The 13,059-nt window shown below is 36.7% G+C and overlaps 1 protein-coding gene across 2 annotated transcripts in view; it reads right to left on the reverse strand.

Moving 5' to 3' along the window:
• Nucleotides 1-11,478, reverse strand: part of dok6 (docking protein 6) — a 61,839-nt gene extending 50,361 nt beyond the window's left edge. The window contains exon 1 of one of the 2 annotated variants that reach the window (XM_032551599.1): nucleotides 11,189-11,478. In XM_032551599.1, coding sequence (XP_032407490.1) covers nucleotides 11,189-11,254 — 66 coding nt within the window. In that variant the 5' untranslated portion in view covers nucleotides 11,255-11,478. The remainder of the gene's footprint in view (nucleotides 1-11,188) is intronic. The other variant, XM_032551598.1, reaches the window with a different exon arrangement.
• Between the last annotated feature and the right edge of the window lie 1,581 nt (nucleotides 11,479-13,059).

Below are 13,059 nucleotides of genomic sequence, written 5' to 3' on the forward strand. Positions count from 1 at the left end.
TGTCTTCACTGTAATGGGTTGTAAGCTACAATATAAGTTTTAGACAGGTCTTTGTCAGTTGCCAGTATGCCAAGATTACATGTCTGCTAAACTGTCTGTCAAACCGTAGCTGTGAAAAAGTCCTTTTAACAACCAGAGTGTCTGTTGAGAACTCCCAGTCAGCTGGCTGAAAATAGTCCCTTTCCTATGCTCAAAAGAATTATAAATTTTTCTACTAGTACGTATTTCAAAGACTATTATGACAATCTTTTATCAGTACACTTGGCAAGTTAAGAATAATATTTCTGTTGTACTGTTGAATCCAGGCTGGCTACAGGAGCAGATCACTTAACTAAATAAGGTCATTGATATAATTTTGGTATATATCAAAATATGTATGCTTTTTATAGATCTATTGTGATCTATAAAAAGCAGAAGAGAAAAAAAAATCCAGTGAACATTTAGCCAGATATGAACTTTTACAACTGCTACTGAATATAGCAGGTGTTTAATCTCCTTCAAAAGACTTTATATCTGAGGGGTGCTGGATATTTTGCACCTTTTTGTAACTTTGCAATATTTGGTTGATTAGTATCTGACTTTTTGGGATACCAAAGGAGCCACCTGCTGTCGGATGTTTAACACTGGCAGTGTCTTAGTTCTTAGCAGCACAGGGGGTATATTTTATACCTACTAATATAGCAAACAATGTATTGCAGTTTTCTACATTCCTCTTACTTTCTGCAATAAATAAAGTTGGTTACATGATTTAGTTAAATATCTACCAGCAAAGTCACTTATGGTTATTTTGGTCTGATCAAGAATCCTAATCTGTCAAATTTCATAAAAATCAACTACCCAAAATAGGAATCAAAACCAAAATGAAGTAAATTGGGTGTAAAACAGTTTATAGTATATAATTAATAAAATGTAAGATTTGAGCCAGTTATGTTCAAAACAGATGCAAATACCTAATTGCAAATAATAATAATTGGGATAAAAAAGTGGATTGCTAATATGTTTGAAGTAAAAAAAAATAAAAAATTGGTAGTACTCTTTTCATAACCTTCAAATAAGGTATTTGACTATTCAAAAGTAAAGAATATATACTTTGTTTCCAATTTTAGAAGTGCAAAATACTTCCGTGAGAAGCTAAAAAGTAATTATATGAGAAAGATGTTAAGTCAGTTCTTTGCTTAACGATTGCATAATAATTTTTTAACTTTAAATTGAACTGTAGCTCATCTGTACATTTACAACCTTCATTTCCTCCCTGACAGAGTGAACATGGAAATACTCATTGATTAATCAATTCCCATCCTTCGTCTTATGGGTAAACATTTATGATTAAGTGTGCAGCCATAATGCGAGAACAGCACATACAGGTATCAACATAATTGGATGCAGTTATTGCTCACAGTCCTCTGGACCATATTTGCATGAAACGCTTCTTATCTTGTGTTTTCTCAGTTCCTGAAATCCTCTCTCCTATTATGTCATAATATAACAAACACTGTTTAAAATCTAATATTCTGCAGTTGTTTTTTGTTTTGTTTTTTTTTAATAACAAAGAGCTATTTGGAACAAACCGTACTGCTTGCATGCACATTATTGTGAAAGGGCTTCCTCATAAAAAAGTAATTTTTAAAACCTTAAATCTCTCTAAAGTCTACAGACAGAACTGTGAGGTGTGAGAAGATGAACAACTTCAATTTGTCTGGATCCCTGCTTATTGGTTTGCTGATTATTAATTTGCAAACACATGCTTATATTTTCACTCCTCCTCCAATACCAGTTCTGATGTTTTCTTAATGTGTTTGTAGCTTCAGCTTTTATGGCTCTATTTGGCCAATAAGCTCTCAAAAACTTATTCTTGCTATTGTGACTTATTTTAATATCTTACTATGCACACTATATGTTAATGTTTTTTTTTTAAATACACAAGTAATGTTAATGCTTTTTTGCCAGCTAAGTGAAGTGAGACCAAGAAGCAGCACATGATTCTCTATTTGAACATACCAGTAGAAAATCAGAATTTATTACATCAGGTTGCAATATTTTTTCAGTAAAATTAGTAAAACATATTGTCAGACTTAAAATAAAAAAGGAAAGCAATGGTGTTGAAATTATTGCTCTCAAGAATAGTCATACTTGTAAAATTACTATGGATTACTTACTTGGATCTCAATGAATTAGAATATCATTAAAAGTTTATTTCACTAACTCAATTAAAAAACTGAAACTCATTTGATTCATTACAGAATACAGGGACAAAATTCAAGTGTTTATTTCTGTTAGTTTAGATGTTTATCGTTAAGGGTAGTTCAGCATAAAATTTGAATATTACGTAAGATCTAAAGGAAAACGATGTAATACAGAAATGTGACATGATGGCCATTGTTTTGGCCTACACATTCCTGGGCAGGATTCACATTTCCTAATACATGGCTATGCTGATTTTAGTCTTGACTGTGAAAACTTCACACTAGAGCTGATGCAACTTGGATATTGTGCCTCTCCACTCTCCAGACTGTGTGACCTACATTTTCAAGTGAAATGCAAAAATTTACTTTAATCTGAAAAGAGGACTTTGGATCAGTGAACTTCAGTCCTTTTTCTCCTCAGTCCAGGTAAGACACGTCAGATCTCGTTCAACAATGATTTAACAGTAACAAACCAAGTCAGACAGTGAGTAGGATCTACGCCTTCTGAGTCTCTATAAAAAAACTTTAATAAGATTTGGTCATCCCTTTTGGTTGGGGAACTTTTTGTACCATGCTATTTCCTTCTACTCTGTGACTTAAAAGGTCATTCTTTAGCATTGACCTTTTGCTGCTTACATCCTTCTGAAAGTTTCAATGACCATCTTCAAGACAACGGTCAAGCTTTTCCAATTAAAGAGGTTGGTTATTAGCTGTAAACCGTAAACATAAAAAATAAACACTTTGAAAAAAATAACAGTGTGTAATGAATCCATATTAGTAAAGTCTTTTGTTTACTGAATTACTAAAATAGATTAACTTTTAAATTATTTTCAAATTTATTGATATGCAATAGTACACATGAGCTCTTTACCTCTATATTTAATAATATGAAAAAGTACCTACAATTAGGAAAAACTGCTGAGCTATTGGATCTTAGGGTAAAATATCAAAATAATTATTTTTTTCTTGGCTTCCAGCTTCCACCATTTGTTCTGAACTGTTTGTGGATGGCAAAACGGACAATCAAATTATGTATCCACAGGACATCTAATGCTCAGTGGCACTCTTACTTATAGTCAAACTCTTATTAATCACATTGTCCTTTATGTCCAGGTATCAAAGTCTCTGTAAGAGTGCAGAATTGCACTTAAACTGTCAAGTTAGTTAATATGATTTTCCTGTCTGGCCTCAGTATCGAACCACCCTACCCAACCCCATCACAGGTCAAACCCCTTGCTGTTCCCATTTTTCCTACAGCTCTTAAAGAGAAATCGGAAATAGATAAAATCAGTACCAGCTCATAGCTTCTCACAAGCTAAAATTCTGAACTCTATCTCTGTTGCACAAATTTGGCAACTCTGACACCACATAGCCCCACTATTAAAAAGAATCCAAATTTACCTCTAAAAGAGGTTTCTTTAAATATGCCTGCCGCTGCTGAGTTTAACGTCTGCATTTGATCTACCAGTGTACAGTTTCAGTTGCTAAAAATTAAGCATCCTCACAGCTGACTACATTGTATTTGTTTCTGAGGTCTATGTGTTCAGAATTATTGTGTTCTTTAAACTATCACTCACCTTCCTTTGAGTCAGTATCTAATCTCCAGAGCAATTAACGAGACAAAACACCACTAAGAATTAAGGAACTAACAGCAAACTAGCAGTGGCCAAAATTGACCGTTTTTGGTAAAGCTGCAAGAAAAGCTGGGCAGACGATCAGAAAATATTCAACAGCTGACCTTTTCCGTTTACCGCAGTGATCCTAAGCCTGAGAAACATGTACCTGCTCAGAGACTGAAACACACACTCAAAGGTCACATTATTCAGACTTTCAGGAGGCGCCCCATACCACTGATAAGCATCCGTTTTTTTCTTTTTTGCACTGATAGAAAAGGAGCTTGCACTGACCACAGCAACATCACATCTACTGCTGTTTCCGAGGCATTTTCTGTTTTCTTTTCTTTTTGCTCTGCTGAGAGACACTTCTGTTTTTGGCTCTTGCGAGCATTCAGTCTGTCTTTGTGCAGAAAGAAAAATTTTACCGTATGTTGGAACGCAACAGGGTTAAAATTAATTGAAAATCCACTGTGTTTTTTGGCAGCAGATTGTTTACTTGTTTGTTGTGTGTATGTGTGATGTGTGTGCCAGTCCTTCAGTGTTGAACCGAGCCAATTTGTGTGTGGGGGGTGTGTGTGCGTGTGTGTGTGCGTGTCAGGGGAAATAGCCTGTTGGGGTTATAGAGGGTGCAGCGTGGGGTGATGAATAGGATGCTTTTGTGCTCACTCCCGCAGCTGTCTACAAACCATGGAAGGGGAGAAAGGTGAGAAAGAAAGAGGGGTAAGGTTAGGTAGATAGCCAGGTAAAATAGAAAAGGAAGAAAGATAAAAAGAGAAGAGAGATGAGAGTGACACTGTTAGGTGTGTGAGACAGGGGGGAGGAGAGAGGTGACAGTGAAGGTTTAGTCGAGAAGAAAGGAGGGGAGAGTGTGAGAACGAAAAGAAAGCACTTGTGCATTCTAGAACACAGCAGCTTCTTCAGTCACATAAAGAAAGAGACAAATAATCTAGCTATTATAGGAAATCATTGACATTCAAGTCACTGGAAAAAATCAAACAAATATCCCAGAACAAAGAGAATCAGAAAAAGAAAGTGCCCCAGTTGGTAATTGTGATAACTGTCCCGAACACAGAACTGATCCCATGACCTAAACCTTCACACATGGTGGGGTTTGGGAATGAGCCAGTCATGGTGAACAACGTAATAGGTTCAGGCCAAAACTGTTTGAGTTGCTACGGCCACTTTAATGCATACTGCATAAGGAGAAACTAGTCAACTGTACTACATTTCAATAAAAATAATGTATAATTTATTTTTAAATGGCACAGCGTTACATTAGAAACCTGAAGTGGGAGGAGCTGAAGGTCAAGTGAGATCCAAAGTCCTGATTTGAGAGACCTTTAAAGCCCTCATCAGGTCATATGCTCATAATCTTCAGTAAATGCATGCATTTATATATATATGAAAAAAAAACACTTGAAATGGTCACTCTACATTACAGGCGAAGAGCAATTATAAGAATTTGTTAAATAAAGAGAGCATATTTGAGTTTTGTAAGGTTTCTGCTAAAGTATGAAATAAATAAGCAATGATCTAGCAATAGGCGTTCGGTTTGTTTCTTTGCTGTTTCACAAAGGTTGAAGACATTGTTTAATTACTGCTTTATCTATGGATTTTGGCAAGTGCTGCATGATGTACACTTTGCAATGACAGTACAATCTGCAGATATTGCAATGATGATATCTTCTGAAATAAGTAATCATACTCCTCCCTCTTTCATCTGTGATTCCAAGACTCCCTACGACCTTTAGCATCTTGGTTCAGTCAGTTGTAAGCATTAACTGCAGTGGGACGGCACCCAACAGGCTGGATAACATATCAGCATGCAATATGGAAACTCACAACATTTGGAATATATTAGTCATAAAATAGTCCTTTTAAATATTAATACTGTGGGCAATAACATTACAACAATGATAAATTCACAATATGTTGTGCAGTCCTCTAAGGCATGTAGCCATTTTCTCGGTGTCCTTCATGACTTGAGAGAATAAGAACAAGAATTCAATATAGGAAGACCTATACTAATACTGAACATCCAGATATTTTCCAGCCTCCACCCAGGAGCAGTCATTACGTAATTGTATTACTGAGCAGAGACAATGTCACACTGTATGTGTAAAAGAGATGATCTCATAAAGCAGAATTTACTACTATTTTAAACAAAGATTACATGGTTGCAGAGTTGACATTTTGAACTGGCTTAACATCTCATATTAAACAATTAGCATGATTAACACCGTTAGAATCACTAATTGAACATATCAGCTTGTGTTTTTTCTCAATGTGTATTCAACTGAAGATATAAACCCTTACAGAAGCCTTTTAAACTCTTACTATTCAGGGATTTCATGTTAACATCATACAATCTAGGTAGGCTTTTGATGACATCTTTCTTACCCGATTATTCAAACCCTGAAAAGTGAGGCAGGAAATTAGGAAAACTGGGAAAGTAATAAATGGAGAACAAGTAAAATAACAGGCAGACGCCAAAATCCCACTCTGTTGTAGCGGACATAATGAATAAAATCAGCAGGCTTTGGTAATGAAGGGAAAAAGTTTCCTTTTAAATAGCTTCGTACACCTTTCCTGCTTCTTTTAAAATACTTTGCTAGCACTAAAAATGGAAACTTTGACTTTTCTTCTCATTGCAACAATTTCCTTCACATATTGTCGCCCAGGGGATAATCAGATATAATCTGCCAACACCACCAGAACGTAATAGTTCTCACTGTTTTATGAAAATTCTCCAAGACACATCGCACCCAGGACACGCCCTGCTTGATTCAGCTGTATAAAGACCAGAACCAACAGACTGAGAAACAGTTTTCACCCATCAGCCATCACCAGGCTCGATGTTGCTAGGTGGTCAATTTGACTATCCGTTTTAGTTTAAAGATAACTTTTTTTATCAAGGAATTAATACAATGCAAGTAATTATTTGTAGACTTTTTTTAAGTGAGACATTGTTTTTATCTGGAGAGTTGCACGCAAATTTTATTGTACGATATTTCATTTTTACAATGAAGATAATGTTGCGGTTAGCGTCACCTCACAGCTCCTCAGTATAATCCATTGAGTGATTTTTGAAATCCTGTCAGTCAGGATGGGAACTGCTTGATTCTAATCACCAGCTGATTTCTTGGTAAGTCTCTGACAAAATTTACCCTTACTTGAAAGTTTTCTTGTCTTACTTATTTTGAACAGGGTATGTATCCATGTCGCAACACACTTGTTACCATGGAAACCAGAAGTCATAGATCTTTAACAAAATGCTCCTCAGCACTTCAATCAACCTAAAAAAAATTAAAGCTCATACTATAAGTTATTTTATTGGAGTTGATATGGGCACCATTTTGTATTTCTCCACATGGAATGGTTTTGGGCTTTTTTCACTACTTAAATTTTTTTTGTGTGTTTAAAAATGACAAAAAGAAAAAGGGAAGTGATGATGACAAATTTTAATAACGCCCCCGCACCTCATTTGTTAGGTGTCAAGCTAAATTTTGGAGCCAAAAATGAGTGTCTGTGCAAAGAGTAGCGCTTTACTAAAACTCAGTTATGTTTCAAAAGACTTTATAAAACTCAACAGAATAGTTTAAATGATCATTTGCAAACTCTCCTGCATTTCTTTCATGAGTAAATGTCTTTTTTAATACAACACTTTTTTTTAGTAATGCCATCTGCAGATTTTTCTGGGAAGACATCAAGTTGATCTCCGCTGTTCCTGTTAACAGCCACTGAAATACATCATGAGCAGAAGATCAACGGGCTAAAAACACTTTGCTTTCTTCCTAAGCAGCTCTCTTGCATCGTGGACATGAATTTTTATTATCCGAGGACTCCGAAGCTGCTTAGAGTTGCCCATGGCCTCTGATTGTCAGGACATGGTGTGAGTCACAGCATTCATAAAGCTTTGATATTTACATCGCATGGCCTTTATCTGCTGCTGAATGAGGCAGTCAAAACAAGCTGACAGACTTCTTGGTGAAAGTTATCTGACAGCGCAAATCTGTTAGGATCTCAAGGCTTTTTATTGATATTTCTTTTTTTTTTGTGAAAATAAATAAGTGTAATTAAAGATTATGCTTGCATTTATATATAATGTTCTTCATATATGTACATGAAGAACATTATGAGGTTCTTCATATACAGGCCCCACTTTCAAAAAAAATATTGACAGTCTCAAGAAAAACAGCAAAGAAGTCGTCACATCTCCGTGTGTGTTGCTATATTTGAAAGTATAAATTAAACCTTCTGGTCTGTATCTCTGTATATAGCACATGAGGAACAGGATGACTCACTTCACACCCTTGAACATCACTGAGCTGTGAAATTAACAAAAAAAAAACCCTGCATAATTAAGAAAAATATGATGAATTTAAAGCAATGCTTAGATTTACATTGAAAATAAACTCCAAAACAAGTCTGTCTGTTTTTTTCCTTTAAGCCTGTTGTGAATCATCTCCCACACCACATTTTATTCTAGTACGGTAATCCTACATCTATAAGTGCCACACATAAAGATTGTCATATATCCAATTTAACACCTTAATTTTATATATTTTCCCCCTACGGAGAGAAAAGGCTCCATACCAATTTCAGCGCACAGACGCCTAAAGCAACCCAGTTATCACTTGATTTTGTCTGAATCAGAATGTTAATCATGCAGGAATAACTAACCCTACCGTGTAAAGATAAATCCTTTCAGCCTGCCCACACTGGGGTCTTCCGAGGCTATCGCAGCATGACTTTTTTTTATGATGAAACAGCGGCAAGCGGTGGAGGGGCTGAAGGGAGTGGGCGATCAGGACACAAACAGTTTTTTCTTCAGCAAACAGCAGGGATGAGATGCAGAGCTGGCAGCGATATGGCATCCACACCTCAAGCACAGCCAACACGGCTCCTCGCTTGCCTTGGAAAGTCATAGGCCATCGACGGTTAAAATAGCTTATGCAAAAAAGCAAATAAACTGACTCGAGTGGATCCAAGCTGGTTCGCATGTTGACAACTAAACTCTTTGGGTATTTGTGGGCTGCTATGAGAGCATTTAGGGAAAAAAATCTGCAAAATTACAATATTAATTTGCATACGTTTCTATTTGAAACAGAAAAATATCCCCTCTACTTCTAATATTCTGGTTCTAATTGTTACCATTAGGTTTTTTAAATAGTATTAGGAAAATATAGAAGCAAACACTAAATTCATGGGGTGTTATTCAAACACTCGTTGCACAAAAAATAACACATCTTCTAAATAGAGTGATACAAGTATACAAAGCAATTGTTAACTGGATAGTCAGGCTATCTGCACAAGTTGTCACTTGCACCTTCCTTCCTATAATTTTACAGGCTTGTCATCATAAGTGAGGGTTGCCGCACATTTTGTTTTTGAGCTATGGACTGTCTTTGCTTTTCAAATCAAAACAAATTAGTCTATTTTGTATGAGAAGAACAAAGTTTAGAGGGATGTTTGTCAGTCAGATGAGCTACAGTGCACAGCAGGCTTGAGAAGTTGCTATTATTATTAATGGGACAAAAATGGTGGTATCTCTGGCACCTCCTCATTAAAAAGACTTAAAAGAATGGTTTCAGAATCAGAATTTCTCCTAAATGTTTAGCAACTCTGAGACAATAGCTGGAAATAAAATTGTGAAAAAGCCCAAATGCACCCTTTTTACACCCAGCAGACTTGTGTAAAAAGGGTGCAACATGTGGAGGAATGGCACCACTAGATTACTCTGTGTTCCTTACAGACTGAAGCGACTCCTGGCAATCAAACATAAACCCTGTCTCTTGTTAAAGGGACACCGTTCAAATGGTGTGATGAAATTAGCCTCAGCAGTACAGAGGGAGTAATTGTTCAAAACTTTCGTATACAGTGAATATAAAAAGTATGTACACCCCAGTTAAACCCAGATTTTGTAGCATTAAAAAATGAAAGCATTACAAATTCTTTCAAAAACTTTTTCACGCTTACGTCAACGCAATCTTTAATGAGTTGAGAAACAAACAGATCTCAGAGAGGGCAATATAGGAAAAACAAAAAGCAGCAACAAGTTGGTTGCAAAAGTGTGTACACCATTCAAATTGTACTTTGTTGAACCACCTTTAAGCTCGATTTCTGCATTCAGTCTTCTTTGGTAGGAGTCTGTCAGGAACCCTCATTTGGACTTCAAAATATTTACCTGCTCTGCCTTGAAAATATTTTCCAATTCTATCATATTATGAGGACATGTTTTGTCCACAGTCTCTGTCAATGACCCTAAAGATCTTCTGGCTTGACCCGTCCAACACTTTGTACATGAGACCTAAAGGTTTTTGGTCAAAACTGACTTTTATTTAGGATGGTTCATAATCTAATTTGACTTGATTAAAAGTCTAGCTCCAGATCAGAAAAAGTGTTCCCAGAGCTTGATGATGCCACCTCAGTATTTCATCATGGGCATGGCATTTTTCAGCTGTTGCACAGCTTTTGTTTTACCAAACATAGTTGTTTTTATCATTTCTACTGTCTCTTTTGCATGTCGCCAAAACCTGGCTTTGTTTTTTTTTTTCTTTTCAGGGGTGTGTAATCTACTGCCTTCATGTAATTTTTTCAACATAGATCAGAGGGTTCTCTTTGTTAACAATGATTACTCTAAGTTAGCCTCGGAAGCTGCTACAGAAGTGAAAATATTGTTGATGAAGCCAGGTGATGGTGTGAGAGCAAAGACATCATTAGCCCCCGTCATCACACTTCATCAGAGGAGAGGAAGTGTGACCGCTCTGCAGGCATAATGAGCTGGAAGTATGAACAAAAGCAGATGGCTTTATGAGTCAGACAATGGGGTGCTTGTGATTGAACGTATATCATTCATTTCAATTTAGGCATTTAGGGCATTTTTTCTCTCTCTCCTCCTTGCTGGATGTCAGTGCAAGTCCATTACCAATGAGCTGATGAGCTCCTATCACTCTGAATCAGACAGAGTCTCTCAATGCTGAGAATAATTCTTTGATGCAGAAAGTGTACAGTTAAACTGTGAAAATGTATACATTTCCAAAGGTCTACTATGACGTGTAGTTTTTGGATGAAATAAGTAAACTTTGAGCTTCTCCAACAAAATAAAAGCTCTAAACAGCAAAAGCTGTAAACAAATTTATTTTTACAACCACATGACAGCAGCTGTCAGTCATTTCCACAGGTTTCACTGTATGTCTTTGTTGACTAAGCAGCACCCAAAGAAACTTATCTGCTCCGTTGGAAGAGCCCACAACAGGACGGCTGCTATGGAGCAATTAAGAGCTGTTTCTTAATCCAGCTGCCCTTGAGTGCCAACAAATGGGGCTGCTCTCCCTCCAACTCCTTCTCCGCCCGCGGTAGACAGCAAGTGCAACAGTGGCTACTCACCCCCAGTTTCTTACTCCGTATCCTCACGTACCCCTGCTTCACTATGTCGTTGAAGTTGGAAGCCATGGTGAGAGGAAGCGGGTCGCTTCCTATCCGAAAGATGCGGTGAAAAATAAATAGCGTCGTGTATGTTTTTTTTTTGGTTTTTTTTTCAGTGGCGAAAGCTTTAACTTGAAGCTACGTCCGTCTGACATCCAACAGGAGGAGAGCAAGTGGTGCGAGCAACCTGCTCCAGTGTCAGCTAGCGCTCAGGCTGGCCGGGCTCAGCGGAGCGATCCATCCGGGAGAGGAGGGAGATACCATTCGTCAGCTGATTCACTGAAGCCGGAGAGAGGTGGGAGGCAGAGGCGCTTCCTGGACCACACCATCCCGGGAGAACGAAGGGGATGGAGGAGGGGGGGGGGGATAGCTGTCGAGGACAACCTGGATTTCCTATTCTGTTTTGGTTTGAGAAAGGCAGACAGATAGAAAAATGATTTCATTATTAGCCCATCGTTTCAAAAAAAAAATCAACAAAGTAACAAAAAGACAAGTCAACTTAAAACTTCAAAGAACAGGGGTGCAGCCTGGGGAGCATTTACAGTCTTCCGGGGGATCTTATGTGGCCAACTAGTACAAACAGTAAGACAGATTTCCAAGGTATTTGTCTTTAACAAATCGTCTTTTTTTTTTTTTTTTTCCAATTTCATTTAAATACAGTCGCGGACATTCATAGATTTTACTCCAGAGCAGTTTAAGAAAATCACAGTGAAATTATTTTAGCTTTTTGAATTTAAAACAATGCATGGCTTACAAGTACTTTTAACTTGAGGATTTTGGCCAATGGGATAAAAGGTTTATAAACCGCTGGCCAAGGGCAATATTGAAAAGTCTTTTAAAATGTTTAATCTAAATTCAACAGTAGTTTAGGTTATATGCAAATACTTAATAGTTGCTATAGTATCTGAAAACTTGGTATATCTTTATGCCTCATTAGCGCATCTAAGCTGAAACCCTTTGTGCTTGGAGGGACATAGACTTTCAAATGGAGATGGGTTCCAGGGAAGATCAGTTTCAAGTTTTTGTTTTTTTTGTTTGTTTGTTTTTTTTGTGTACACAACTGATGGTTAATATAAATGATCCCAAATATAGGAAGCTGTTCATGTGCTGTCTGCACCACTACAAAGAGAAAGAATATCTGTAGTTTCAGAGAGGGAGAGGGATATTTATCGGCTTAGAGCCTTTGGACACTCTCTAAATTTTGCCTTGCTTAATCTAAAAAAATTTTAATCCAAAATTTTTAGATTTTCAGTCTGCCTTACAGAGCCTTCACTTATGAATCTCACAGAGGCATATTATAGACAACACCCATGATAAAGAGTTGACTGACAAAGACAAACATTGAACGTGTTTAACTTACAAAGATGCTGGGAACATTTCTTCAATGCATGACATCATTGACTCTTTAAAATACCTTTTTTGTATCATTTAAATGCAGAGTGAACTTTTAAAGTAAACTGAAAAGGTTCTGTCTTGTGGTTTTGAACAGGATTAAGTTCAATACAATCTGACAAAATTTTATATATTTTTTAACATCCTTTATTTAAGAATATTATGAATCCAACATATATGCATATGTATATTTATACATGCACTTACATAAAAAAAAGATAAAAATAAAAAAAAAAATAAAATAAAAAAACACACTAGGGGGCTCAGCAAACATTTAAGTCCATTTACATATCACAGGTTTACATATCCAGTGACTTCCATTAAAAGAGAGAGACATACAGAGGAGGCTTTTTATAACCCATAGCATCTTTATCAGTGTGGCCATCCACAATCTGACAAAATTAGCACAGACATAGATAAACATAATATCAAACTTCTTG

The sequence above is a fragment of the Xiphophorus hellerii genome, chromosome 21 (assembly GCF_003331165.1).
Source record: "Xiphophorus hellerii strain 12219 chromosome 21, Xiphophorus_hellerii-4.1, whole genome shotgun sequence".
Taxonomy (NCBI): Eukaryota; Metazoa; Chordata; class Actinopteri; order Cyprinodontiformes; family Poeciliidae; genus Xiphophorus; species Xiphophorus hellerii.